Below are 27725 nucleotides of genomic sequence, written 5' to 3'. Positions count from 1 at the left end.
GTGGGGAGCCACCATCTCTCCACGGACCAGAGCACTTGCTGGGTCTTTTACACACACGATCAGATGATGGGGAGGGAGGGGCCTCAGCACCTGGTGTATCACAGTCACTAAGTCTGCTTATTTCTCATTTATTTTTAAAATATATTTAACAGCAGCAATCACTTCCAAAATGAAAAAAAAAATTACAATTTTTAGAATAAAATTATAACGTTTATAATGCAAGTCAGAAAGAATTGAAGGTACAACTGAATCAAATCACGCAGCACTGAGGGTGGCTGGAGAAGCCAAGGCCCACTGGATGGGGGTTCAAGCTGACAAGAGGTCCCAAACTGTGAGGTTCCCACCCTCAAATCACACCCCCGAACTCGCCATTGATGAAGCCAGTATCCTCTGGGTTAGAGAAGGAGAAGCGGCAAAGAGCTGGCCCTCTGTGTGGGGTCCCCAAACCCAGTCCCCCCACCAGCCGGGGACCTGCTAATCGACCTCCTCCATGTTGCTGTAGGTGGGGGCTGGGCGGTCCACAGGGGGGGCGAAGCGTTCAGGGGCTGTCCGCGTGGGGGCCACCTCGGGGGCCTGGCCAGGGCCTAGTCCCTGCAACAGAATATGAGGACAGGGGTTGGGGGCTGCCCAGTATGCTGCCTGGCATCCCAGGGGTGCTGGCTCGGAGCCCCGGCACCCAAGGGAGGGCCCCAAAGGCAGGCGCAGACAGCAGCGGCATTGAGACAGAGAGACAAGATCAGGCCTGAACAGTCTTGCTTTATTAACACTTTAAATACAGGAAGCTGCTTGGGCAGGGCTAAGCCCCAGACCAAGGGTCAGAGCAGCAGGACGAATGGACAGACAGCTAGACGGATACCCACCCTGGGATGCTCTGCCCCTGCAGGAGCCACAGTCCCCACCTTCGCCCTCCAGATGCACACACTGAGGCCCAAGCCCAGGGTTGGTCCCCAGCACAGAGGCAGGCACGCCTGGTGGGCAGGCAGGTGGGCCAGCTCACAGCAGCTGCCTGCAAGCGAGCTCATCTCCAGCGACTCTGGGATACCAGAGGGTAGAACACGTTGAGCACAAGGGCCACCAATGCTGCTACGGTGCCCAGAACAAAGTACCGGAGACAGCCCTCATCTGGTGTGGTAGGGCCACGTGGCGGGGGGCCCACCCAGTCTTGAGGCCCCCAGGGACCCAGGGGCGCAGGCCCCTCGGGTACCGGCTCCTCCTCGGCCTCCAGCTCCTGCCAAATCCGGGAAGCCTACAGTGTGCGGAAACGGCCATCAGCAGCCAGAGTGGGGGTGGGGGTGGGGGTGGGCCCAGTGTCCCTGAGACCCCTGGCCATGACAGTCCTACCCAAAGTAACTAGCACTAAACACCTACATCCCAGGTCAAGCAGCAGGGAGGTGGGAAGGCAGGAACTAAGTGGGCCATTCACAGGGTTGTCTAAACCGAGAGCACGAGGGTAGGCGAATCTGAACAGCATTTTGGCTTCCAGAACATTCCCAATTGACATGCAGCTTCCCGTGGGCGGGGCAGGTAGCTGGTCAGGTTTTCAGCCCAGGCCTACCACAGAGGGGACTGGCTCAGGGAGGGTGGAGCTGCCAACCGAGACATCGCCTGCCCCCCCCCCCACATCCACAGCCTGACCACTGTCTTCTGCAGGGATCTCTCTAAGTCTGAGTGTAGAGGGTTCAAGGGAGGAGAGGACAGCAAGGTGGAAACTCGTACAGAAAAGAGAGGTGGCTATGCCCACCGACCGGGCCTTTGGCACCCCATGTCAGTAAGAGACAAGATCCCCGTGGCTCAGCAGGGACACATGCTCACCTCAGAGAGGGTGCCGGCCACCCTAGGCCATGGCCAGCCTGGACAGGCCCTGTCCTGAGTGCTCATCAGAACACAGGGATGACCACAAGTGAGAGTTTGTGGGCTGGCACATGGGCAGCGTGTGGAGGAAAGCTGGGAGCAGGCGGAGTGTCAGGTACAGTCTGTTCATGGCACCGCACCCAGTGAGGTTCAGAGAAGCTACTTGGCCTGTGCCATGTGGGTGCCTACGTGCACGCCAATGGCAGCATGTCGGGATGCATGCGCGTAAGTGTCCCCACAGCATGGGGATCCCTCTGGCTAAGGCTTCGATGTAAGAGAACCCTACCTGCGACTCACGAATTCCAAGGCTGCAGAGGCCTACAGCTGGAGGAGAGGAGGCTGTGCCCCGCCCCCTCCCATCAGCGAGTGACACCCACTAACCTGCGAAGCCTCGCCCATCGCCTCACCTGGCTGGCAGCAGCCTCAGCTGCAGGGCCTAGGTCTGGGTGGTGCTCAGAGTGACCCGCCCGGGGGGGCCTCTCCACGGGAGAGTTCCGCCGGCGGTAGAAGAGTACATAGGCATAACGCGTCACAACCTGGCTCTCGTCTACTGTTGTCACCGTGCTGTCATCAAACAAGCGCCAGCCTATAGCAAGGTGGGAAGAGTGTGAACACGACCTGCACCACCACCCCGACCACCTGTCCAGCCGGCTGCATGTGCCCTCACCCACGTCGCTGCGCTGGCTGCTGCGGTCACTGGGCAGGCGCGCACAGGCAGTGTAGTGCCCGCCGATCATGCCTCCGTAGTGGTTGATGACGGCGTACAGGTCGTAGCTGGGCAGCTGCTCCTCTTTCTGCCCGATGCAGAACTTGCTCAGGTCCAGGTTGCTGTGACGTGGCGGGAGAAGTGAGACAGTTCACGGGCGCCCCGGAGCCTGCCCGGCCCCGGCCCCGGCCCGCCTCGGTCCCCGGGGCCCCTCGCTCACCGAACGGGGAACTCCACCAAGTCGTTGATCTTGTCGCGCCAGATGAAGCTGCGGAAGGAGAAGCGCTTCAGCTGCACGATGAGCACGTTGGGCAGGCGCCACAGCAGCAGCTGCTTGGAGGCCTCGCGGTGCTGTTTGCACTGTGGGCAGTACCTGAATGGGGACAGAGGCGGGTCAAGACCAGCAGGTCTCCCCCCCCATGTAGCCCCCCACCTGCCTGCTGCGCCATCCTCACCAAGCCTCCTCGGGTGCCAGCACCTCCGGCCGCGTGAAGAGGTTCAGGCACTGGTCCAGAGTGAAGTGGCCGGCACGGGCAGCCTCCCCGGCGGAGCCAGCATCCTCCGCGCATTCCAGCTCCTTGGAGGCCACCAACACGAACTCTGGCAGGCGCTCGTTGTTCCGCCAGACGAGAGCCAGGCTGCAGTCGTCGCCCAGCTCCAGTGGGGTATCTCCTGGACACGGGCGCAGAGGGGGAGTCACCTAACTGTGCAGGCCAGGCAGCCCATCCTACCCACGGCCCCCACCCGCGCCTCAAGACACCTTTGTCCTCTAGCCGCTGCTCTCGGTTGGATGAGTCGATTTTATAGATAAGGAACTGGGATGTGTGGGAATTCATGGTTTCACTTGGATGTTGGTACCCGGGCACAGCAGCTATGAGAGAACACAGGAGAGCACCCCTGTGTAGCAGAGTCCAAACGAGCTTCCCCTGCTTCCCCTGCCCCAGGGGCAGAGCCTTTCATTGCCTCTTACCTTCGGGCCGGGACACCCTCTCACCAGCAGGCATGGAGCCAACATCAATGGACCCACTGGCCAGCATCTCGGAAGAAACCCCACTGGTGCTGGGCACAGGGCCCCGATCGGGGGCTGCCCATGCCCGGGCAATCCCTGTGTCCCCCTCAGCCAGGGGGGTCACCAGTTGGAGCTCAGGTGGCTGAATGGAGTCCCTCTCACTGTCCCCAGCCTCCAGGGAGTTAGTGGAAAGCAACGTGGTGCAGCCAGGGCCCTGGGCCTCCAAGGCCATGCGGCCAGGCTGGAAGGGCGGCTGGAATACACTCACAGAATACCTGACAACAGGCAGCAAGGCAAGTTAAGAATCCTGACGAGCCCATCCGGCACATCTGCCCTCTACCTCCCCCACCAGAATTCAACCACAGGGCACTTACCGGGCATAGCCCTCTAGCAACTGAGCAAGACGGGCATAAGTGAGGCGTGAGGCAGGTACACTGACCAGGAAGGGGTAGCCAATGTTCTCAGGGCGGCAGAGGCCCTTGTGGTCAGGCCAGTGGGTTTTCTGGCAGAGCCTGGAGGGACGGGGGAGAGAAGAACAGGGCCTTGGCCCCAACTCCTATGACTATACTGGGGGCTAGCCTCTGGCCTGGGAAATGGGGATGCCAGCCCTGACTCCCCCAGGGCCTGGTACAGTGGGCTGGTGAGTAGAGAGCTTAGAACATATGTGGTTTTACGTAAAGGGGAGGCAGGGTGGCAGGTGGCAGGTGGGGAGGGGAGGGGGTAGACTGCGGGGGTCCTCACTGGTTACAGTAGCCCACTCGATAGCACCGGGTGCAGCGTTTCAGCTTCTCGTCCTCGGACTGCTGCTTCCGCTGGCAGGCTGCACACTTGGAGATCGGGATGCTGGGCACCTGGGGGCGCTAGGGTGGATGGTCGGGCTCAGCAAGCCCATGCCAGGCGGGAATGAGCCCTCCCCCACCCCATCAGGGCCCTGCGCCACCACGGTGGCCTCCACTCACCTGTTGTACCTCTAGCACCACCACCCGCTCCTTGGCCAACTCTGGGGATAACAGCTCGAAGCAGAGGAGCGTGTCGGATGGGGACACAGTGTCCAATGACTGGGAGGGCAGGAACACACGGTGGAAGCGATTCTTAATCACCTAGGGACAGAGAACACACAGATCCAACGTGAGAACTAGACTTTCCCCCAGCGCTGCCCCAGAACACAGGGACAAGGCCTGGCCCTGAACCTGGGTCTAAGGGAGCAGGGGTGGGGATGGTGGCCCACAAGAAGCATATGCCTTTGGTAGCACCAGCCTTAGTGCCCAATGGAATAAGGAGCCTGGTGCATCAGAGCCTGAAAGAGCAGGACTGGGGCAGGTATCAACCACACCAGCTCTCCACACTGAGGGCCTCTACCCTGCTGTCAACTAGTGGGGACCTGCTGAGACTGCAACAGGTTGTCATGGAAGGGCCATGGAGGAGGCTCTTCCCTACCCGTATCCATGAGGAAAAGGACACTGCCGGGCTGGAAGCTAGGGACCTTTGGGGAACACCGCACGATCTGGGACGACACAAAGGAACAGCAGATGGAGGGAGAACCATAGCTGCGGGAGAATAGTTCTGCAGCTCAAGGTCCTTCTTTAAAGAAGGAAAAGCAGTTGGGGGCCACCACCAAAAGGGGGAGTAAACCCTGACGATGGCTGGGAACTGAGAGCGTATCTGTTGCACAGCCCACATGCCTGGTGTTGACCATGCCTCAACCAGTAGCACGTGACCTGTTTTTATGCAGTCACACACACATTCACATGTGCATGTACACGTGCCAGTGACTGTTCATAAGGGTCTGTGTGCTCTGAGTATACGCGTGTCCACACACTTAAGAACCTGGGGAAGGACAGACACACCTCGGCCAGACGCAGGTTCTCAGGCTTCACGTGGACACTCTGAGAGAGGGAGTCCAACACTTCACTTGCACTGGAGTTCTCCTTGCTGATGCTCACCAGGAACTGTGGTGACAAGAGTAGTCAGGAGTCCACGGGAGACGTGGGCCAAGGTCTCTTGGACAGTCCAGAAGGAGGAGCTCACTCCTTACCTTGATGGGCTTGCTGTGGGGCTCCCGGGCAAAATAGAAGACAGGGAGAACCTTTTGCTTCTGTGGCAAGGGCACTGGCAGGTACAGGAATGGATCAAACGTGATGGAGACCTGCGGACACACAGGTGGCACTGGGTGGCCACCCAGGGGGCAAGGGGCAGGCCGCAGGCCCTCGGATGGCTCTCAGGGCCTCACAGCCAACCAGCAAACTCTCAGGACACTGGATAGACCAGGAGGGCCACCAGGAGACACTACTCCTTCTTTCTGGCACTCGAGGCCCTGCCCAGCCAAGTCATCTTATCACTGTGCCCCTCACTTGTTCCCCCTGCGCCTTTTCAACCTTACCCACACCCGTGCCCCACCTTACAGCTGTCTTCGAGCCCAAATATCACTTTTACCTCAGTCAAGCAGCCAACCCTGCCAACCCCTGCAGCCCACCCAGGGGCCTGAAGCTTCCCGTCAGCTTCCTCGACCAAACCTTGTCCAAGCACCTAAAGGTGCACAGGCCTCTGACCTCTAGTGGACCAGGCTAGCAAGGCCAAGCTACGGAGTCTCTTTCGAGGGGAATACAGCACACCTTGGCACACACAGGGCACACCAGCTTCGACTTGTACTGGCCCTGAAACAGGTCCACGATGAAAGAGTCATTCCTCATCTTGTGCCGCTGCCATGCTTCCTCCGCCACCACCTGAGGGGCAGAATGGTGAGGACCCAGGAGACTGGGGCCTGGGATGTGCATGAGACATGCCCACTTCTGCCCCCAACCCTGACCTCATCGGGCCGCCCATCTGAGTCCACTGTCTCCGTGTACGGCTTGTTCTGTATGCGGTTCAGGTCCTCGTGCAGCCCATCCAACAGGAAAGCCATGAATTCCTGGGCATCGTGCTGTGCATAGCCTGTGAACTGGCTGGCCTTGCTCGCCACAATGGCCTGGATATAGGGATAAGGGGTGAGCAGGGAACCCCAGCACCTCCCATGTACCCAGCTGGCTGGCCCTCCCTGCTCTCCCAGCCAACAATAGGAGTGACCACAGAGCACCTTCAGCTTAGAAGGCTGGAAGGCATGGTGGGTGCCTTTCCACAGCGCCCGCAGCAGCACGGCAAAGCCAATGGCCAGACGCCCACCTGTCCCCAGTGGGTTGTTGTAGTTGATCTCGGCCTCAAAGGAGCGGTCTGGGGACAGGAGCCAAGCAGAAGTGTAAGCAGGGGAAGACACCCCCTGTGCCCGTGGCCCCCGCTCCAGGCCCTGCTCTCACCATGGAAGAAGTCCCGGAGCTCCCGAGTGTTGGACAGAGACTGAATGACGCTGTTCATGAAGCAGGTGTTACCGAGATTGACAAGGCCAGTGAAGCCCGGCAGACACACCTTCTTCTCTTCTTCCTCCTCTTCCTCCACGCTATCTCCACTCACAGGGCTGTGGGGCATTGGGGGCACCATACATGTAGGCTTGGGCTGTGGGAGCAAGCGAGGCATGAGAGAGCAGCCGCGAGGCTCTCCAGCCTCCATCCTTGGCCGCCACCGCCCAGGCATCTCACCGAGGCCAGGTGTGGTTCTGGCTTTGGGGCTACGTGCTCCATGGGGGTGCGGGCTGCCACACCATCCAGCCCTGTGTCCTCAGATCGAGCCTTGGGTTTCTCCTTCTCCACAGCCCGGGCTTCCTCCTGGCCTGTCAGGGGGTGTGGGGCACCTCCCGGTGGGGTTGAATCCAGAGGGGTTGGACCTGTCGGGACGACCACCTTTGCACCACCCACTGCACCTTAAAAAGGGGGAATGAGGGGGCTGGTGGTTAGCAGCACGTGGCAGGGGGTGGGGGTCCCAGTCATGCAGGTTGGGCAATGAAGGGAGCTCGTGTGCAGACCTCGTGCAGCTGGGGCCTCCAGGCCCCCCCAGCGCTGACTCTGCCGCTTTCGGAGGCAGATGTCAATGCGAGAGGCCGTGAAGCAGAAGGTGCACTGCTCTGGCTCAATCAGGTTCCTGTGGAAAAAGGCTCAACTCAGGAACTGAGGCAGAGTGGGGGTCTGACTAGACGAGCCAGGGAGATGGAGCCCAGGGTGGGAAAGGCACAACGGTGGGGCCGGGCACCACCCACCTGAGCTTCACCTGCCAACGGAAGATGGTGTGAGGCCCGCAGCCCGGGTGCAGCCTCAGGAAGTTTCCATCCCTACAGAGGCAGAGAGGGGGCAGGGCAGGAAGAAGAGCATGAGACGCACTGTCCTGCCTAAAGCACACTGTCTCCCTGTCTCCTGCCACCCACCGACCTGGTCTGGAAGATAAGCATGAAGTCCTGCTCACGGAAGAGCACGCGAGAGGTGTCCCTGCAGATTTCCTTCACGTATACATGCACCACCACGGAGTCCGGCCCTTTCTCATACGAGTCATTCTTGACAAATGCCAGGTTCACCATGTCGGGCTCTATGTCGAGACCACAGTTCAGCGCCACCCAGGACAAGTTCCCACCTATTACTATTCTACTCCCTACCCGCCCACCAACCTAGCAACCCAACCTAGGGCTCTGCCCGCCCACCCCCAGCCCCACCTTTACCATCCACCAAGGGTGCAGCATCTGCTGCTACTGCCATCTCCTCTTTGGAACGATCACCTTTCTCAGGATCTTGGCTCCGAGTCATGGCGGGGGAGATTGGGTCATTCCTGGGGGACACTGCCTTCTCTCCTGCCAAAAGTGCTAGACTCTCCTCCGAGCCCAGGAGGCAGGTCTGGGGGTTCAGCGGTGGTACCTGGAGCTGTTCCTCAGCCTCAGCCTATTCATGGCGAGATTGTGGGCAAGATCAGCCATGGGCCTGGCAAGTGGTTCCACTACTGCAGCCCACACCCTTCCCCCATCTCCCTATTCCCACAAAGGCACCCCCCGTCTCACCTGGGTAGCTGACTCAGCCAGGAAGGGGGGGGCATCGCCCCGGGGTCCAGGGCCATCTCTGGACCCTTCCCCCTCTGGCCCTCTGCGGAGATGCACAGCCCTCTTGGCGCTGGGCCCTGCCTGGGCCCCGGGGCCAGCCCCTGCGCCTACCTCACCACGTCCCTGGGCCCGCTTCTGGTTCCGAGCCTCTTGCTTAGCCCTGCGGGGCTCAGAGCCTGGCTCCAGGGCAATGGGAGACGGCTCCTGCCCATTCTCCTGGCACTGTAGCCCTGACACCAACTCCTGGGTCCCCAGAGGTTTTTTCTGCCAAAGATACAGCAGTCAGGCCCTGTCAAGTACACTGGGTATCCCTACCCTACCCTACCCCACTCTGGAACTTACCAGGAGAGAAGGCCATGTGAGCAGAGGCACCTTCTTGGGCAATGCCAGCTGCAGGAGGCCACCTTTGCGAGCCTGTACTTTGGCGCAAGAACTTTCTATCTCAGCATAGAAAACACCACCCCACTGCCGACCATCTGGAGACAAGGTGGCGGCAGTGAGCTGGGGTGGGGGATATCAGAGAATTCAAATACACTGCCGGGCTCAGGTGGGATGCACGCACCTGGAAGCCGCAGCACACAGTCTGTGTCCGTGAACGTAGTATCCACCTCCTCCAGCCGCAGGGGACCAGCTCCCACACGCAGCTTGACAATCACCTCATCTGCACTCTGCTTCCAATCGAGCAACAATTCTGTAGGGGGAGTGCCAATAAGACTGTGAGGGTCTCCAGGAACTCCTGACAGGGACAGGCAGGTACCAGAGACCCAGCCCTACTGGGACTGCTCCAGATGAGGGCTATACCCGCAGGGACCTCTGTTCTCCCCAGCACTCTAGCACCCAAAAGGCCTATTCATTACTCACCCTCTTTGGTCTGCTCCTCTTGAGGAGTGGACACTGACCCTAACAACAAAGGAAAGAATAGAGAAACGATGATGGGCAGACAGCTTTCAAGACCCCATCACCCCTCCAGACACCATCTTTAGGATTTCAGCCAAGTATCCAGACATCAAAGCTGAGGCTCTATGCAGCCTGCCATGGGTCCTTCTCTCAGCATCAGACCAGGGCAGAAGGAACAGCAAAAAAGTCATTTCCCAACCCCCAATCTGTATGCTCAACAGGAAGGGAGGAGGAGAAGACCACTCTACCAATCTCATTACCACCTCTCCTAGGGTCTCCATCCTTGCTCTCCTGATTTGCTCGATCCTTCTGCTTCTTCTTACTGGTGGCCTCCTCCAGTCCTGGGGGCCCTCTCCTTGGGCCAGTGGCACTGGTCCCACCAGACATCTTGAGCCGCTTGGTCGACAGCCAGAGTGCCCCGGGGTCAGCGACGGCGTCTGGGTCAGGGCTACGGCGCTTTCTTCCTGGCCCAGCTATTTTGGCAACTCTTTGTGGCTAAATTCTCCAGCAAGGAACCGACAGCCTAACAAGAAGGGACCAGAGATCACTACCAAGGCCCAACAATTTGTTCCTTGGCTACAGCCAGGGCTCAGCAACCTGGGATACTCCTAACCCTACAGAGCAATCTCTCTCCACCACCTGATGTAGCCTTGGACACACTCAGACTATGCTGAAGGGGGAATAAATAATGCAAGTAGCAGCAACCACGTCTGGCCGAGCCTCACAGATGCCTGCTACACAGCCCGGCAAAGATGGAAGCCTCACTGAGGAGACGCCAGGTCAAGGCAGCCATGGCCTAGGACCAGACTCCTCCACCAATCTGGAGAGGAGCCACAGCTCCAGCCCACAGGGCTGGCACTCTGAGCAGGGTGCTCACTTTTCCTTCACTCTCACTGGCTGCTTAGTCACCACCTGAGAAGTAGGAGGTGGAAGAGGAAGGCAGGAAAGGAAAAGACGATTGTGCAGCAGGAAGACCAGGCTCTGTGGCTGAAAACAGGCCCAGCCCAGGTGCTACCACTGCCCAGGCAAGGTCCTGGGCTAAGGATGCCCCCACCTGCTGCCTGCCAATTTCCACCCTCCTCTAAACCTGCTCCTGAGGTGTTGTTTTTTTTTTTCCCCTCCTACATCTCAAAAGAGATTCCTCTGTCCAGCTGATATCCCAAGAAAAGAGGGGACTGCAAAAGCTGGGGTGAAAAGATGTCACGTTACCCTTTCAGCAGAAGTCCTGCCCCAGAGCCAAGGCAGGGCAGGCATGCAGTTTTGAGATTGAAACAGACATTATCCCCGTCCTTCTCGGGTCCACTCTCTCATCAGCTCTGAGCCAGAGACCTTCTACCCAGTTTCCCACAAACCCACCAGTGGATTCTGGGCTGTTTCTCCATCCAAAATAAAGTTCTCAAAACGGAGATAAGAGTGGAGATGAACTACGGGTCCAGGACCCCTGGCTGCCTCAAGTAGCAGGAGAGACAGTGACTAGTCTCTGTTCACAGGGCGTATATGGGGGCAGATACCCTTCTATGGGTCAGATGTGTGACCAGTAGGCTGGATCTTTAATGACGACAGGTCCAGAGCCAAGGAGCGGGCGCCCTCCGCCTCTCTGCACCCGGGCCCCAGCTGAAGGTCGCGTCCCTCCCCCATCCTCCCGGAACTTCGAGCGGGTAAATGGACTGCCTTAGAGAACCATGCCGGTCTAATAGGCCGCTCGGGGTTACGGGACCGCAGATCAGCGCCCCAGCCGGGCTGCAACCCAGTTCCAACCTCCGAACCCTGGGCCTGCCACCGCCTCCTCCAGGAAGCCGCCCGCGCTCGCCGCCAGCCCTTTCCGAGGCAGGAGGCCGGTCACGGGCGTAGCGTAACTGCCCCGCCTTCATCGGTGCGCCCGGCACGCCGCGGGACTCGAGGGGCAGAGGCTCGCACGGCCCGTGACCTTGAACAGGCCGCCCTGGGCCCGCGTCGCGGCCTCCCCGCTCCGCCAGACAGGCGATTAGCGGCCCGTCCCACTCACCGAGCGAGGCCGCCGCCGCCAGCCCTCTTCGGGCCCTGGCAACCCGCTCTCGGTTCCGGTTCCGGCGTCAGGTCGGTTCCGGTTCCGGCGCGCCCCTCCCCCGTTCCCGGCACCGCCGCCTCTGTTGCTTGTTTTCTTTCGATTTCTAGTTACGGCCGCGGGTGGCCTAGCGCTGAGTTGGTGACGCACTTCCGGCGGGAGCGGGCCCGAACGGAGGAGGCGGGACTCCGGTGCCACGGCCTCGCCCCGGCCCAGTTGGGGGCAGCCTCGAGGTTCCGCCCAGAGACCCCACCCTCCCCAAATCAGAGTCCAGACAACACAGGAGGGGTTCACAACGGTTTATTGGGGGCCTTGCCAGGTTGGGCACTATTCCATGCACAGGCAGTAACTCATGCGGGGCGGGGCGGGGCTGGGGCAGGGGTCACTGGCAGGTGTTGTAGATCTGGACTTGCAAGTTGATGGCTTGAAGCACGCTGCGCATTCTGGCCTCCAGCCCATCCAGCTGGGCCGCTTTACCCTCCAGCGCTCGCTCGTTCTCCTCATAGGTGCCCTCCAGCTCTAGAGGGGGCAGGTCTCAGTTGAAGGATCTTATTCCCACAGTCTCACATCTCTGGTGCCCACCCACCCTTATCCTCACCTTGCAGCCTCTGCAGCTTCTCCTGAGCAGCCTGCAACAAGCTCCGAGCCTCATCCCTCAGTTGCTCTGCCCGCACCTGCGCAGCCAGCACACCCTCGGCCTTGCGTTCAACCAGGGCCTTCACTGTCTGGTATTGGTCGCCTAGTGGGCCCTGCAGCAGCTGGGGATGTAGACGGCAGGATCACTGTGGTAGCCCAGTGGGGACTTAGCCTCTACCCTCACCCCTTCTAGCTGGCTCTGCCTCAACCTACCTGCTCGGCCTCCCTGGCACGACCCTGGGCATTGCCTGCTGTTTCTTCAGCACTAGAGGCTGCGAGACTATTCCCTGCTCGTTTCAATTTCAGAGCCTCCAGGAGACCATCCAGTTGCCGAGCCCGTTCACCTGCAGAGCTCAGTGCCTGCTCTGCACCTGTCATCCTCTCCTGCACCTGCCATGGGTGAGCCCAGGGTTAAACAGGTCTATGAGGCATGCCCATAACCTTGCCCCACTGATGTCCCATACAGACCACACCTGCTTCAGGGTCCGCTCTGTGTCTTGTGTGTCAACCACTGCCCCCTGGATAGCACCCTGAGCAGCACCCTGTGCCCGCTGGGCCTCCTCCAGTGCCGCCTGTACTGTCTCTGCCTTCTGTTTCTCACTCTCAGCACGGCTCCTGGGGAAGAGAAGGAATCAGAGCCTGCAAATATCAGGATCAAGTGCCAAGGACGGGGCCAGGGTTGGGGTCAGACCGTGCCCTCTGTGCATCCTGCAGGAGCTGCTCCGCCCGACGCACATCTCCCATAGTTCGCGCCAGGATTGTGTCCACATCTGCCAGGCTCCGGACCCGCTCTGCAATGGCGCTAGCCAGGTGCTGGATCTGCTCAGGTGATGCTGGGATGGAGAGCTCTAGCACCCGTGTGGCCACCATCTCAATGCTATCAGGATCAGCCCCCTCCTCTATGGGGACACAGGCAAGGGCTCAGGGACACATTCTCCAGCACAGGAGTGGGGACACAATCTTGGGGTATGGACTCAGGGACTGCACATGTGATATGGGTTTGCTAATAGGCATAACGATGTAACCACAAGGAGAGGGACAATATGTGGAGCAGAGACTCAGGGTCACGGACTTGAGGACCACATATGGGCAAGGACTTAGGGGCCAGACATGGAGTCATAAACACAGGTCCAGTGCAAGCCCTGACCAAGCATGAACCCAGGGACACAACGTATGAACACAGACACAGGGGAAACAACCACGTGGCCTGTGCCACACGGGAGGCTCACGGCTCAGGAAGTCCTTCACACTCTGGATAAGTTCCCGCAGTTCCTGGTTGGCCTGCTCCACCTGTCCCCGGGTAGCGTTAGCCTTGTCCAGGGCTGCCTGGGCCCGCTGCTGTGCCTCGCCTGCCTGCCGACGGGTCTCTGCCACCTGGCTGAGGATGCCACCACCTTCTGCCAGTGCCCGTTGCAGCTCTGCCTGTGTGTGCCGGGCCCGACCCAGTGCCAGGTCCGCCATGGCTACTGCCCCATTGCAGCTGAGGCCCCCACAGCGAGGGTGCCCATCCTCATCCCGACAGCCGGCACCCCCACAAGGGCTCGCAGCACAGGGTGCATCCCCTGGGGCCCCACACACCTGCCAAGCACAGAATAAGTCAGGGCCTTGTGGAAGGAATGGCCACACACACGTGTCCCACCCCACGCTTCTGCCTCACCAGTTCATTTATGCCTGTCAGGCTGAGGCTCTGGGAACGGGCAGAGAGCTCCTCCAGTGCCCGCTGGTTGGCCAGGTGCTTGCGATTGAAGTCCTCCCTCTGGGCACCCATCAGCACCTCAGTCCGGTGCCGGGTGCCTGCTGAGTTGCTCACAAGGCTGGGCACTGTCAGGACCGATGCGTTGGCACAACGTTCTGCCTCTGCAGACAGGCTGTGGGCATGGCGGATGCTATCATAGGCACCTGAGTTGGGCAGAGGCAGGCAGTCAGCTGAAGATCAGCCCTGGCCCACCTGCCTAGTTGACCAACAACTCACCCAGGAAGTTGGAATGCTTCAGGAGGTCCAGATGCTGGTCAAGCTGCCGCAGTGTGAGATTAAGTGCCAGCCCGTCTCGCTCCAGACTGCTTAGTGCATGGTTGGCATTGAAGTTCTCATCCTGCACATCTGTCAACTCTGCCTCCAGCCGGGTCAGGTGCTCAGTAGCCTCCCCGATTTGACGCCTGCGCCAGTGGGGAGGGAGGTGTTTGTAGAGGCTTCAGCCCTGGTTTTGGGCCTCAACCCCATCCCATCACGTATCTCAGGCCCATCCGCACCGCAGCTCCTCTGTGGACTCCAGGAGCTGTGCAGTGGAAACAGCTGAGGCGTTGCGGGCACGCACAATCCCCTGCACAGTGCCCAGCTTCTCCTGTATGTGCCGGAAGCTGCTCTCAAAGGCACCCAGCACACCCGTTTGCTGCAGCTCCTGCACCCTCTGCTCCAGGCGCCGTGTACGGGCAGCCAAGTCCTGCACCACGCGGTCCCAGTCCCCGAAGCATGCATGGCAGGGGTGGCAGGCAGGAAAGACACCCGAGAAGCCACGGGCACACTGGTCACAGCGTACGCCAGATACGCCCGGGCGGCAGCTGCAGTGGCCTGTGGAGCGGTGACACTGAGGTGTGTCTATTCCACGAGGGTCACAATCACAGGCTGCAGGAAAGAGCAGACCGGAGTTAGGGCACCAGTGGGGCATCCTGGAAAGTCCTCCATCCACCCTGGGCCCGCTGGCTTCCTCACCACGGCACTGCAACCCAGGGTCTCCCCAGTGGAGCTCCTGGCACTCAGAACAGGTTCGCCCACCGAAGCCAGCATGGCAGTGGCACTGCCCTGTAAACTAGAGTGGGAATAGGGCAGAGGTCAGAGCCTCAATCAAAGGCTGAGCCCTTGAGACTTGAGGCAGATGCTGGCCCCATCTACCCAGGGATTCATGGGAGGGACCCATACCTCATTGCAGGTGGGTCCTCTGGCTCGACTTGGGTGGCAGGCACAGGGCTGGCAGCCAAGGCCACTGGTAAGATTCCAGAAGTTGGGGGCACAGCGATCACAGGTAGGGCCCTGGACATTGGGGAGGCATGGGCACTGCCCACTGCTTGGGTCACAATTGCACCGGTCAGTGGATGGGCACTGCTGGGGATCTGTGCCCAGCAAGTTGCAGGTACAGCCTGTGCCAGCCAAGATGAGCACATTAATGAAGGGGAGACCGAGCAGCGGAGCCCCACCCCAGCCATCCTTTCCCCTTCCACACTCACGGTGACAGCTCTGTCGGGCAGCCTGCCCATGGAAGCCAGGCTTGCAGTGGGCACAGTGTGGCCCCTCTGTGTGGTGTAAGCAGCGCAGGCATTGCCCCGTGTGGGGATCACAGGCATCAGGGTCCATGGGGTCAATGTTCCCACTGCACTCACATGGTTGGCACTGGCCGCCTGGCCTTGATGGGTCCCCAAAGTGCCCAGGGGCACAAGCTTCACATCGCAGCCCTGCCCACAGTCAGGGGGAAGGCGTGAGTGCTCAGCCCAGCTGCCCCACCCTGCTCCCATGCCTGTACCTTACTCACTCACCCGTGTAGCCTGCCCTGCAGTGGCACACCATCTGCTGGGAGTACCCATCCCGATGGCAAGATGTAGCAAAGTGCCGCCGGCTCCCGGGGCCTTCAGGGCACGGGCAGGGCCGGCACTGGCCCCCATATGGCAGCCGTGGGTCCCCATGGAAGCCAGCAATGCACCTGCATGGAGAGGCGGGAAGAGGTGTCATCCCTGAGCAGCCTGCCCTCCCACCAACCCACTCATGGCTGCTGCTGGCTCACCTGTCACAGTGCTCACCCCCTGTGTGGTCACGGCAGCCCAGGCAAGCGCCTGTGTGGGTGTCACATTCATCTGCATGCCCATTGCAAACACATGGCCGGCAGCTAGGGAATCCCCACTGGCCACGTTGGCAGCGGTCACAGCGAAGTCCAAAGGCACCAGGTCGGCAGGGGCACTGCCCACTGGTCCCTTCACATAGGCCGCTGAGCGCCCCCTCAGGGCTGCACTGGCAGGCTAGGGGCAAGGCAGAGGCTGAGCCAGGGAGGGGGTTTGAGGGGAACCTGGGTGGGGTCAGGGTGGGAAGGTCACGGAATGGCAGAGAACTTCAAGTAACCCAGGGCTGAGAGGATGGGGTCCAATGCAGTTAGAGGAAGGAAGAAGGAGAGCCAGAAAGAGGAGGCAGAAGGGTCGTGGGCCGGAGGGAAAGAAGGGGCAGGCAAGTACCTTGACAGCCTGTGGGGCCAAAGCCATAGTAGCCAGGAGCACAAAGGTCACAGCGGCGCCCAACCACGGCAGGTTTGCACAGGCACTGACCGCCATGGGGGTTGCACTCAGAACTCAGTGAGCCCTGGGGGTCACACTGACAGGCTGTGGGGAGTGGGGACAGGGCCAAGTTAGGCTGGACCCCCACACCTCTGCCCCACCAGCCCACATCACAGACACTCACGCAAGGCACCGTTGTAGAGCAGGGAGGACAGGCTGATGAGGAGGGGGGCACAGGTCTCAGAGGGGAGGGTCTTGCTGGGCACCAGACCCTCCTCGTGGCAGCGGTAGCGTTCAAAGGTGGCACGGCGCTCCAAGGCGGCAGCGTCACCCCCACTAAACATCTCCATCACCAGGACACGGGGCAGCAGCACCAGCTGAAGAGATGAGCAAGGAAGTGAGGTTCAGACTCGGGGTCATATGGGCACTGCCGGAACACTTAGCTCAGCACCACCACCGGCCTGCCGCTTCTGTCACACACTCCTCCTATTCAGCCACTATAGGTTCCATCCCACAGGCCCTGCCATCTTGGTTGGTGTGGGAAGAAGGGACTGTTCACCGAGTCAATGAGCAGGCTGGGTCCAGGGTAAGAGGCCTCAGGCTGGGCACTTCCCCCTGTTCTCAACAGCTTCAGATGCAGCTTGTAGGAGACACCAGGCTCGAGACAGACAGGTCTGGGAAGCACCATGTACCTGGGAGGAGGCGAGGACAAGCATGAGGATCACCGGGGGTCCCTGTACCCATCACCCTGGACCTCCCTCAACCCACACATAGCAACCAAACCATGGCCAGGCCAAAGACAGCTGGACAGCCTGACAGAATCTGTGCAGAAGATTCCCGCAAACCTGCCTCACTGGAATCACACACCTGTGCTGACCAGTCACACTGAAAACACTCCACACAACCTTGCCACCCACAGAGCTTCCCTGGCACAAACACTTGCCAATTTTTCCTCAGCCTCTTCATACTTCCTCTGACCTCGATCTCCAATTTCCAACCTCTGCTCCTCTTCGCCAAGACTGCATTACCCCCCACCCCACGTCATTCCCATCAGCCTGCAAAACCACCGGGGTTCTTTTGTACCCCTGATAAAACTCTTCCCTCAATCCCTTCAGTTTCCCCCTAGCTGCTGCCTTGTTGCTGTCCTGCCCAACAAATTCCTAAAATTTGTAGTCACTGCCTCCCCTCTCAACCCCCCTCACTCCAGTGGAGCTTTTGCCCCACCACACCGTGGAGACAGCCTGTGCCAAGGTCACTAATGACCTCTGTGTAGCCAAACCCAGCAGCCACTTCTCTATCCTTATCTGCGCCAGTGTTCAGCAGCACCCAATGAGATCAGTGCACCTTCCTTCCTGAGACACTCTTCTGTTCTCTGGGATCCTGTCCACACTCCCGATTTCCCCCCTACCCCAGCTCCTCCTTCTCTACTGGCCTCTAACACTAGGTGGTTGGTTCTGGTCTTCCCTCCTTTCTCTGGTTGTTTCATCTAGACCCACCTCTTTAGTGACAAGTCCCAAATTTGTATTTCCAACTTGAGCCCTCCCCGTAATTCCAGACACAGAAATCCAATCTCCTGCTGGCCTTCTCCCCCATGTCTGAGCATCTCAGAACTGTTCCTCCTATGTCTCCATCTCACTTAAGAGCCCCATCCCCACCCAGATGCCAAAACCCAAAACCCTAGAATCACCTTTCTACTTTCTCTCCCTTTCCTATATGTCTAAGCCATTGGCTCTGCCACTAGAACCCTCTGGAACCTTCCTTTTCTTGCCTCGCTACTGCTACACCTCTGTCCAAACCACTGTCACTTAGCTAACTGAGTAGCTTCCAGCAGATCTTCCGGCTTTCACCTTGACCCCTTTAAGTCTATTCTCCACTCAGCAACTAGAGGGATCGCTGTTAAACACAAGTCACAGTTGGCAAAATGTCTATAATGCGTACAGCCGGTTGATTATGCTATTCTCTCTGCCTCTGTGTATGTTTGAATAGTTACATGATAAAAAGTTTAAAAACAAGTAAAGTGATGAAAAAAGATACATGAAACAAATACTCTGCACAATGTAATAACACAGTAATCAGACCAGTCCCATCTTTGCTCAGAGTGTTCTGATGCCCTCCCTCCCTTCCAGGGGCACTCCCTACAGTGATGCTGGATGGTTTCCCATTAGTTCCTGCTTAGCCACTGGAACGTAGAAAGAGCAAGTCTTGTTCTGTCTACTTTCTCCCTCTGACCAGTGTCATGCCCCACAGCACCTGGCAAACAGTACTTAGGAGGAGGCACTTAAAGGAAGGGACAGAAAAATGAGAGGCAGGGTCTTCCAAGTACCCTTCAAGGAGCTTAGGGCTGACCCACAACCTTCCACCATTGTAGGTGCTGCCATTAGTGCCCCTACCTGGTGTCTGGTTGCAGAGTCCCTGGGATGTGGTCGTCCTTGGGTAACACCTGCCCACACACGCTGCGGGCAGACACAGGCCCTGGGCGCTGCACGCTCAGTTCTATCTCTGCCCATTGCTCAGGGACCTGGGGGAAAGGGATGATGGAGGAGATGCTCCCACACCCAGAGGCTCAGCTCCGCGTTAGGTGTCACAGAGTCTGACCTGGGGCTCCAAGCGCAGCAGCACGTCATAGTCCATGGCTCTGGGTACAGAGGCCACCAGGAATTCCAGTGCCTGGCCTTCCCGCAGCCTAACGAAGCCCCGGCCTGTCCAGGATGGAGTTCCGCCGGGGTTGGCCAGGCGTTCCACCACATCGAGTACCTGGGAGGAGATGTGGCTGTGGGAGGGGGTTCGGGCAAGGCACCACCGCTTCTGCCATAGCCTATCCCCAAACCCCAGCTCTCCAGCTGAGGCCCTGCCCAAAGCCATACACCCTCCCCACACAAGGCACCACCCATAACCCCGCCTCTCCAGCCATAGTTGCCCCCAAGACCTGCCTTCTAACACTGCCCCCCTACCTGACCTCGGGTGTCCTCAGCCTCCCACATTAGGTGGTCAAGGAAGGGCCGGAAGTAGCCAGGCTGCACCTGCTCACAGCGTCGCCCCACCATGTGCTGACGGCAGCGGCACTGTCCTGTGGCCTCGTCACATCTGGGGAGCACACAGTTACTCAAGAAGGACCCCCTATCCGGCCCAGTAACATTTCCCACCCCTCGCAGAGCCCCTTCTATAGCACTCACTGGGGATCCAAGGCACCACCCACATCACAGTCACAAGGACGGCAGCCGAGCAGGTCATGGCTCAGGCCCCAGTGGCCAGGCTGTGGGAGAAGAGGTTGCTGGGAGCCAGAAACAGAATCCCTCGCCACCCAGCAGGGAATCCAATGATTTTCTCTTAGCTTCCACCACCCCTTGGTGAAAACTGGCTCCCAGACTTGAGGCCTCCCAGCCAGGACTAAACCTGAAGCTCTCAGCACCCACCCCGTGGGGCATGGACACTACCACTTTGCCCTGTGCTCTGAGGATAAGTGCTGGACCCCATATCCCCAGCCTCCTCCAGTCGCACCAGGCAGCGGTTGCAACCTCGTCCAGTCACTAGACGCTTGCAGAAACAGGTTCCACTGTTGGGGTCACAAGGGGTGCCCCCAGGCACTGTGCCCCGTGCATCACACTGACATCCTGGAGGGAAAAGAGACCCATCAGCACTTTGGGGAGCTGTGGCAGTGCTTGTGTTCAGTGGGGTCAAGAGGAAGAAGTCAAGGGTTAAGGTCAGCACAGGAGTTAGGGCAGGAAGTACATACGCTGGCAGCCTACAGGATCACTGGCACTGAGCCCAAAGTAGCCATCACGGCATAGCTGGCAGCGAGAGCCCACCACGTGTTCTTTGCAGCGACATTGGCCTGAAACCAGCCCCAGTGCAGGATCGTCATGGGGATCACATCGACCACCATCTTGGGAACCCATAGGGTCACAATCACAGGCTGAGGGCAGGAAGAGGTAGAAGGTCACCATATCTCAACTAGTCCAGAACCAGTCATCTCCCAAGTCCTACCCTCCCCCAGATTCCCGGTGTGGCTCCACCCTAGGCCCCCTACCCCAAGTCTCTACAACCTGGACAGTAGCCTGGCTCCCCGGCTCCTACCCCAGGTTCAGCCAACGCCCAATCCCAGCCTCACCACGGCACACGGCTGGGTCCCGCAGGTCCTTGGTTGGGTCGCGGTAGAAGAAGGGTCGGCAGACCTCACAGTGGCGCCCAGCTGTGTTGTGCTGACATCCATCACACATACCTCCACTCACGTTGCCAGATGCCAGGTATACGGCCATGTCGAAGTGACAACTGTGGGTGTGCCCATGGCACTCGCACTCTTGGGGAGGGGAGGGAAGGGCAGAGCAAAAGGCCTCTTGAGGGACCGTGTCCCAAAGGTAAGTGGCATAGAGGGCCTCACTGCCACCTTAGGTCCCTGCCATAGGCCAGGATTTGGGGTGGAGGCTCAGGACTTTGAGGCTTCAGCACCACACTGGGCTCCTCCCCAGAGCAGACTGTGGAGGAGCATTGAGGGAACCCAGGGGCATCAAGGCCTGGATACCTTTCAGACACAGCCTGGATGTCAGAGGCTTGACCAGCCAGCTCTAGGGTCTACCCAGGGCACAACCAAGCCACAGAGTTCTGGGGCTACGGGGGCCAGGATCTCACTTACTCCTGCAGGCATGACTGTGGCCATCCTCGGCTGGGTGCCAGGGCAGATCATGATAGAAATCCCGACACTGCTCACAGTTGAGGCCACGAGTGTTGTGTTTGCACATGCATGCCCCATGAACCTAGGAGGGTCGCCAAGCATGTGGTCAGCTCTGTCCAGCCATGCCTGCCCCTGACCCCAGCCCTACTCCAGCCAGCTGAAGCCCCTCACCATGCCCTCAACATGGGCTGGTGCCCCTGGGGCGGGTGCACACTGTGAGGCGTGTCCGTAGCAGAAGCAGTTGCCACGCACAACCAACTCGTAGAGGGCATAATAGTACTTCTCACGGATCTCCAGCCGTGGGTCAAGCAGGTTGTCTCCCAGTGTGTGTAGCCGTGTCAAGTTCACCCGTAGATTGGTGATCTTCAGTAGGTCTAAGTGGGGGGAAAGTGTTGGGGGTCAGCTGGCCAGGCAGGCTCTTGCTGCCCCATACCCACCCAGGGTCTGCAGCTGCCAAGGTCACCTTGGGAGACCTCCTGTCTACTGCTATATAAGCTAAATTGGACTTGGCATCTGCCGTAGGAAGCACCCAAAATAGCTACTAAGGCCCCAAATAGTCACCAGCCGGACACTGGGACTATGCCAGCATAAAGGGTGGAACACTCACTCTGGATCCGTGGGCTATAGGGGTCTGGGATAGGGATGGCAGGGTCCAGCACACGATAGATGACCTGGAGGAGGATGGAATCATTAGAGATACCAGACCCTGCCTCAGGCCCCTCAATCCCCCTTTCCTGTACCAAGCCCAGATCCCAGCCCTCACCTCGCCTTCAGTGGATGGCTCGATCTCTGAGTAACGGGACTCACAGACTACGTCGTCCCACTGCCGTGGGGGGGCCAGTGGGACTCCTGGGAAGTCAGCCCCACAGTCATAGGAGAAATATCGGTACACATGCCAGGTGCGTCCAAAGTCTGCTGAGCGCTCCACCAGCATGGCGGCAGGACGAAACGTCTGGGTGGGGAGCATGGCTGATCAGTAGCACCAGGACCCAAGCCTAGCCAAAGCCCATCAAGAGCCCTGCCCAGCTAGGATCTGCCCTCAAGCAGCTCACAGACAGATGGGGTTGACCAGGGGAAGCCAAGCAGTGATCAGGGAGAGTAGCCACCTCTAGTGGGGAGGCTCAGGGGTCATGGGATCCAAGGAGGCAGCGCCTCACCCAGCCTGGGATTGGGGCAGCATGTGAAAAGGTCTGGAGGCAAAAGGCAATAGAAGGTATGGGAGATGAAGGAACCTCCCAGGCACAGCACATGAGCTCAGGAGGACTGGGCTAAAGAGCTGGGACTCTGTTCAGGGGAAGTGGGGAGCCAAGCAGGGGGACTCAAGCAGGCTCCCAGACATGCCGGCACCTTGAAGGTCATAATGAGGTGTGTGAAATGGAACTCGGCCTCCAAGTCCAGCTGGATGGTGACCACAGGGACACCTGAGGCAGGAGTTGGAGGTCAGGGACTTGAGGCTACTGGTGGGCAGCCCTGCTCACCCCATGCCCACCCATGACCTCACCATTCTCTGACTGCCACCAGGCTGACCGACGCTGTGGTGCAAAGCTGGTAACTACATTCTGGATGCGATGGCTGTTTGGGTTGTCTCTAGCAGAGAAGGGGTGCCGCGAATCACACAGGAAGCACTTCTTCTCATCCTGGGTTGGGTCAGGGTCAGGGTCAGGGCCTCAGCCAGTACCAGCCCCACAGTGACTCCCCCACCCACCCCCGACGCACCTGCAGGTGACTAACGATGCAGTAGGGCTGGGGGCTATGCAAGCCACAGGTGGAAGAGGCAGTCAGTTTGTCAGCGCGGCCCACCAGCAGGTCACCCGTGGCAGGGTAGCAGCTTCCCCGAGAACAGCCCGGCACATCAGGGGCCTGAGCCTGGGCCAGTGCGGTGGCCAGCACTGGGAACAGTGGATCCGCCGGTTCTGCTGTGCTCCCACCCCGTAGCCCCAGTAGCCGGCTACCCCAGGACCCACCATCACATCCCCAAACCCCCAGACCTTCACCAGGCCCTCTCACCGCTCAGCAGCAGGCCCACTCGAAGCTCCCAGGGCCCAGGCTCTCCCCGCGGGTCCCTCCCTTGTTCCCCTGTGGCCCACTCCATCCTAAAGAGGAAGGGAATCGGGAAGAGGAAGGATGAGAGGTCTGGGGCCCGTGCCCACCCACCCCCTCACTTGAGGTCCCGTGATGACCCTGCCCGTATGGGTCCTTGGTTGCGTCCCCACTTAGTCCAGTGTCGGTCAGGCGGTCCCTCCACTTGCTGGTAGTCTGGCGACTTTGAGCAAAGTTGGGAAGCATGGCAGGAAGGAAAGCGTGGAGCGGATCACCGGCAGGAGTGCAACATCATGTAGCGCTCCTCCTCCCCCTCCAAAAAAGCCCCTCATTCCAGAAACCAGATCCAGACCAGCTTTCCTGCAAATCTTTATTGTGCCCCCATGCCCAGACCCCTGCAGAGCAAGGGGAAGGTCGGGGTTTGGGGCTGTAGGCCACAAGTCAAGGGGCACACCAAGTAGGGGAGCCATGGAATGAGCAAAGGTGAAGAATCTGATCTTTGAGACCTCAAACAGCCCATGAAAACTAACCTTTGTCCCCAGGGTCGTGGGTGCTGTGGAAGTTACGAGCAAATAGGTATTCAGTCCCAGGGCTCCAGCATCAGCAGGGAATGGGAGGACCCACTCAGGGCGTCAAGCACCTCTATTCAGGGATTTGGAAAGCTTTAGGACGCCCCACCCAAGGGACAAGACAAGATGGGGTTAGGGAGACAGATGGAGAAAGGCCATCCCCTGCCCAAGGCATGGCTCCAGGGGTCTCCGCCTCCCTTAGTCACTACAGTGAGTAGGCACAAGAGGTGCTTTCTCAGTCGTCCGGTAAGAAACTGGGTGCTGCATTGCCAACAGACCAATGGGAGAAGCAGTGAATGGATCCAGATCTTATAGCTAGTTATCCGCTCCGGACTTTCCGGCCTGCCGGGAGCGCAGAAGCCCAGGCTTGGAATGCGGGCTGCCGGCGATCGCTTGCCCCACCCAGGCCCCTGGGAGGGCGGCTGGGACCTCGAACTCGGAAGATCTGTAGGGCTAGGTCGGGCTGGTTCTGTGGGGCCCGGGGCAGAGTATCTGGAGCTGTGGACCCAGGGGAGAAGCCTGGGATTCTTTAGGGGAATCACCTGGCTTCACAAGGGGAATCTGGGCAGGGGGTCAATCTGCTGAACTTTCAGGGTCTCTGGGAGTTACCCATTATCTGGAGTAGGGGACCCCAGTCACCCTGGGGGTCATGTAGTCAACCTGGGGGGCTCAGGGATACTACAGGTGACTCAGAATTGTACATCACTCTGAGATAAGGAACTATCAGGGTCAGGGTCGCCAGATGGCCTCAGAGTTTTACATGATCTCTCTAGTTTCTCAGGGTCAGAGGGCCACTGAAGGACACCATGGGGTAACATGGCGGTCACTCAGGGTCAGTGGGCACTCAATGGGGTCTGTGGTCCCTCAAGGTCAGGAGATTCCTGGGTCACTCTGGCGTCACTTTGAGTCACCCAGGTAGTCCCAGAGTCCCTTTTTGGCATCCACAGACAGCAGTCAGCAAGTGGCATATGCGGTGGCCCATAGCTGCATGTGCTCAAGCAGCTCTGCTGCCCGCTGCTCCAGGGCCCACAGGGTGGCCACCTTCTTGCCCAGTGCTTGCTCATTCCGCACCAGACGGCGCTCCAACCCTAGGAAGCAGTCATCTGAGCCAGGCTCTGAGCTCTGACCCTGGTCCTCATCTCTGTCATGACCCTGACTCAGACCCCATCCCTAAATAAGTTCTAACCCTAATTTACATTTGACCTCCTCTGCTGAACTTTGACCCCAGCCCTGATCCCTACAGGAATCTGGACCTGACCTGGACCCAGCCCTGATCCTCCCATACCACCCCTGTTGTGACCCTGCCCCACCTGGTCCCCACCCCACCATGGCCCAGCCACACACCCTCCAGGCGGCTCCAGCTGTTCTGCACCCGCTTCAGCAGCTCTTGGGCCTCAGCTCGCGTTCGCTGTATTCTCTTTTCAGCGTCCTGCACCGTAGCCATCAGGCTGTATGTGCCCTCCTGCAACTCCGCCACACCTATCCGGGCCACCTGCATCTCCTAGAGAAGGACTGCACCTGAAACCCACCCCACCTAGACCCTACTGTCCCAAACACATCGTTGCCTAAGGTTCCTGGGGGGCATGGGGGTTTTAGAATCAAGACCCTGCCTCAGCCCAGTATAGCCCAGTCCCCACCTTAACCCCACTTCACCCTGTTCCAGAAGGTTCCCTGAGAGCCCGATGTCTACTGTTCCCATCTCACCTTGCCCAGGCCCCCAGCCAAGCCCATGGCATGTGCTGCACGCTCCTCTGCCTCCTGGACCTGTCGCTGACTCAATGCCAGGCGAGTCCTGAGAGCTACAGCTGCACTGGACGGAAGCCCCAGGACCGGGGTCACATCTACTGCCAGTGTCACCCGGGCTAGGCACCCTGCCACCTGAGGCAAAGGTCAGAGGATCACAGGGAGGTCACACCAGGGCAGCAACTAAATAGAGTGTCTACATGGTAGCATCATGGGATCACAGCGGGTCACGGACCTCAGGGAGAGAATGGGGCCACAGCAGCAACTGAACAAGAGGTACGATACAAGGGAGCTGAGGGGTTCGAGGGGGAATCACCTCCTGTACACTGGCCTCCAGGCCTCCGAGTGTCTGTTTCACCACCTGCAGACCTTCCTCTGCAGCTCTTGCGTGAGTTCCCGCCTCAGCCAGCACACCCTGAACATCCAGCGCTTGGTCATGGGCCCAGGCTGTACCCTCCCTGAAGGGTGCAGATGATCAGGCGGGCATCCCTTTCCTCCCCACCCTCTGACTTCTGCCTCCAGCCTTCTGGCCCTTCACCTGGTCTCCTGTGCCTGACGGAGGACACCTTCAGCTCTGGGAAGCTCTCGGCCTCCGTCTGGTGCAGGGAAGGCACCCTGGATCTGATCCAGCAGAAGGGCAATGCCTGCTGCCCCACCCTGGGGGAGGGGCACTGCCAGCGCACGCCATGCCACCAGCTCCACACTCTTAGCATCTGCACCTTCATCTGTGGGGACCAGGGTAGGAATCTTGGATGTGAACTCTGACCCCTGACCCTAACTTCTTTCTCACTGACCCTGCCTCTGACACAAATGCATGGTGTGTTGGAGGCTTACAAGAGACAATTGTTACATTTTCAGGAATTTTGTGAATCAGATGTTAAATGGTAGGTAGACTCATCAGCCATGGTGGGATTACTTACATCATAGAAATTGACAAACACTAATCAGTTCCCTCTGAGCCCCAGCCAGTTGTTAAACGTTTACCAGTGCACTAATGCTGCCATCTGACCGCTGGTGAGCCCTTCAGTGTATTCCTTATTCTGGAAGGAGTGTCATAGCGGTGACCTGGATACCTGCCTGCCCCTGCCCTCAGATGTGGACACACAACAAGCAGACATGTACCCAGGAGAAAACGCTGGATGATATGCACAATTGCCTGCACAGGGGCCATGGTGGCCACAGCCCAGGGCCCCCTTGCACGATGCCAGATCTCCTGAGCCTGGATTCCCGTGGAGCTTGCTGTGGCCTGGATTTGCTGCAGCTGGTGGGTAGGGTTCAGATATGGAATGTGTCTCCAGCAATCCCATGGCTAAGCCATGGTCCCCTGTGACTCCCCCTAGCTCCCATCCATGGCCACCATGGCTTTGTACCAGTTGCTGACGCTGCTCCAAGGCTGTGGTTGCTATGTCCAGGCTATTGGAGGAGTTACGGGAGGCAACCAGAGCCCACTGGGCAGTGGGCAGGGTCCCAGGGCAAGAGGGAACACCACAGGGTAGAGGAACACAGGCCGGCCCAGGTCCTTGACCCCTGCATTCCTGCAAACAAGATAGGGGATCCAGAATGCACATCTCAGATTCCCTTTGCCTTTTGCCCTACACCCAGGTTACTCCTAGGAGAGAGTCCTCGCCTTGGCAAAACCCCCACAGTGATCCATATCTCCACCCACCACTCCAGCTTTGACTAGGAGTTCCAGAAGCTGTGGGTGCAGCGTCTGGACCCTGTCGACCAGCCCCTTCAGTTTCAACTCCCACATAGCTGTCCCTATAGGCTGGGCGGTCCCCCGTAGCAGCTGCTCTGTCCACTGCCGGGCCTCTCGGGCCTGTCCCAGGATGCTGTCTGGTCCTCCAAGTGTGGCCACTATCTGGGCTCCAAGCATGGCCTCCTGGGAAAGCAGGGCAGCTGAAGAGACCTGGGCCTCAGCATCTGCAGAAGATGGGAGGGATGGACAGAGGGGTGGCTTAGGGCTCCACTGGCTGAGGCAGGGTCAATCAACCTCCTGGGTCCCCCAGGTATGTCAGCAAGGGCACCTGGTCCCCTCCTCCTGACCCAACCTAGCCTCTGCCCTCTCCTGCTGCCCACCCACACGTCCATATGGCCTCACCTTGGATTCTAGTGGCCCTCCTGGACCAGGCCAACTCCTTGACACAGTCTAGCTCCTGGGATAACTCTTTCAGACGTTCACATTGCCCCCTAACCCACAGCTCTCTTTCTGCCACAACCTGTCCTGTGGCCCACAGTGTCTGGGGCAGAGTAGTCATTTCCCTCCTGTGGGAAGATGGAGCAACAGCATGGCTGGAGATGTCCTCTCCTCCATGATTCCTCACTCAAGAAAACCCACTTGACTCCCAGACCCAGGACT

At 59.2% G+C, this 27725-nt stretch overlaps 3 protein-coding genes across 17 annotated transcripts; all 3 read right to left on the bottom strand.

Annotated features, from left to right (window-relative positions):
* Positions 1 to 112: 112 nt before the first annotated feature.
* USP19 (ubiquitin specific peptidase 19) lies at positions 113 to 11575 on the bottom strand. Of its 13 annotated transcripts, none has more exons than XM_033131723.1 (27): positions 11417 to 11574; positions 9660 to 9934; positions 9376 to 9414; positions 9077 to 9205; positions 8857 to 8990; positions 8476 to 8778; positions 8137 to 8359; positions 7859 to 8012; positions 7690 to 7761; positions 7459 to 7574; positions 7136 to 7350; positions 6857 to 7052; positions 6640 to 6773; positions 6373 to 6531; positions 6179 to 6289; positions 5602 to 5712; positions 5414 to 5515; positions 4526 to 4666; positions 4308 to 4426; positions 3941 to 4078; positions 3528 to 3841; positions 3318 to 3428; positions 3013 to 3229; positions 2778 to 2930; positions 2519 to 2679; positions 2259 to 2437; positions 113 to 591 (listed from the first exon to the last, which is right to left on the bottom strand). In XM_033131723.1, the coding sequence occupies exons 2-27, from the start codon at positions 9796 to 9798 to the stop codon at positions 475 to 477; spliced, it is 3987 nt and encodes a 1328-aa protein (XP_032987614.1). In that variant the 5' UTR covers positions 9799 to 9934; positions 11417 to 11574; the 3' UTR covers positions 113 to 474. The 13 variants fall into 13 exon arrangements, with proteins under 13 accessions (XP_032987614.1, XP_032987611.1, XP_032987615.1 ...); XM_033131720.1 differs by having other exon boundaries at positions 7136 to 7356; positions 11417 to 11573; XM_033131724.1 differs by having other exon boundaries at positions 8143 to 8359; positions 11417 to 11573.
* Positions 11576 to 11740: 165 nt separating this feature from the next.
* Positions 11741 to 23290, bottom strand: LOC117036648 (laminin subunit beta-2). Of its 3 annotated transcripts, none has more exons than XM_033131708.1 (33): positions 23228 to 23290; positions 23022 to 23107; positions 22731 to 22903; positions 22516 to 22651; positions 22362 to 22435; positions 21778 to 21966; positions 21622 to 21685; positions 21186 to 21388; positions 20976 to 21096; positions 20454 to 20642; positions 20079 to 20258; positions 19844 to 19956; positions 19519 to 19598; positions 19297 to 19429; positions 18941 to 19099; positions 18736 to 18863; positions 16905 to 17037; positions 16530 to 16722; positions 16307 to 16450; positions 15865 to 16096; positions 15620 to 15783; positions 15314 to 15538; positions 15009 to 15226; positions 14802 to 14898; positions 14342 to 14714; positions 14064 to 14248; positions 13749 to 13990; positions 13321 to 13669; positions 12783 to 12990; positions 12565 to 12706; positions 12305 to 12481; positions 12054 to 12213; positions 11741 to 11974 (listed from the first exon to the last, which is right to left on the bottom strand). In XM_033131708.1, the coding sequence occupies exons 2-33, from the start codon at positions 23104 to 23106 to the stop codon at positions 11838 to 11840; spliced, it is 5406 nt and encodes a 1801-aa protein (XP_032987599.1). In that variant the 5' UTR covers position 23107; positions 23228 to 23290; the 3' UTR covers positions 11741 to 11837. The 3 variants fall into 3 exon arrangements, with proteins under 3 accessions (XP_032987599.1, XP_032987600.1, XP_032987601.1); XM_033131709.1 differs by lacking the exon at positions 23228 to 23290 and adding an exon at positions 23195 to 23212; XM_033131710.1 differs by lacking the exons at positions 21622 to 21685; positions 21778 to 21966; positions 22362 to 22435; ... (2 more) ...; positions 23022 to 23107; positions 23228 to 23290 and having other exon boundaries at positions 21295 to 21387.
* Positions 23291 to 23869: 579 nt separating this feature from the next.
* Positions 23870 to 27620, bottom strand: LOC117036657 (laminin subunit beta-2). The gene is made up of 9 exons (XM_033131740.1): positions 27468 to 27620; positions 27033 to 27289; positions 26737 to 26901; positions 26489 to 26627; positions 25905 to 26091; positions 25683 to 25824; positions 25328 to 25501; positions 24968 to 25124; positions 23870 to 24711 (listed from the first exon to the last, which is right to left on the bottom strand). Exons 2-9 carry the CDS (start codon positions 27240 to 27242, stop codon positions 24578 to 24580), a joined length of 1308 nt encoding a protein of 435 aa, XP_032987631.1. The 5' UTR covers positions 27243 to 27289; positions 27468 to 27620; the 3' UTR covers positions 23870 to 24577.
* Positions 27621 to 27725: the final 105 nt, after the last annotated feature.

Source organism: Rhinolophus ferrumequinum, chromosome 17 (genome assembly GCF_004115265.2).
Source record: "Rhinolophus ferrumequinum isolate MPI-CBG mRhiFer1 chromosome 17, mRhiFer1_v1.p, whole genome shotgun sequence".
NCBI lineage: Eukaryota > Metazoa > Chordata > Mammalia > Chiroptera > Rhinolophidae > Rhinolophus > Rhinolophus ferrumequinum.
Note: the sequence above shows the minus strand (reverse complement) of the source record. Positions and strands in the feature narration are given on the sequence as shown.

Bases quoted from the DNA above. Each gene is read 5' to 3' on its own strand.
- USP19 (XM_033131712.1), bottom strand. From the start codon at position 9,798: ATGTCTGGTGGGACCAGTGCCACTGGCCCAAGGAGAGGGCCCCCAGGA. The intron at 4,667-5,413 runs GTGTGTCTGTCC...CTCTGTCCCTAG, and splicing joins AGAACCTGCGTCTGGCCGAG to GTGATTAAGAATCGCTTCCA. The intron at 1,247-2,258 runs GTGAGGCGATGG...CGCACACTGTAG, and splicing joins CTGAGGCTGCTGCCAGCCAG to GCTTCCCGGATTTGGCAGGA.
- LOC117036648 (XM_033131708.1), bottom strand. From the start codon at position 23,106: ATGGAGTGGGCCACAGGGGAACAAGGGAGGGACCCGCGGGGAGAGCCT. The intron at 12,991-13,320 runs GTGAGCCTCCCG...GTGTCCCCATAG, and splicing joins TGTGAAGGACTTCCTGAGCC to AGGAGGGGGCTGATCCTGAT. The intron at 12,482-12,564 runs GTGTGGTCTGTA...CACCCATGGCAG, and splicing joins CAGAGCGGACCCTGAAGCAG to GTGCAGGAGAGGATGACAGG.
- LOC117036657 (XM_033131740.1), bottom strand. From the start codon at position 27,242: ATGCTTGGAGCCCAGATAGTGGCCACACTTGGAGGACCAGACAGCATC. The intron at 26,902-27,032 runs GTGGGTGGAGAT...TCTTGTTTGCAG, and splicing joins TCCTAGTCAAAGCTGGAGTG to GAATGCAGGGGTCAAGGACC. The intron at 25,502-25,682 runs GTGATTCCCCCT...CCTTTGCCTCAG, and splicing joins TGGAGGCCAGTGTACAGGAG to GTGGCAGGGTGCCTAGCCCG.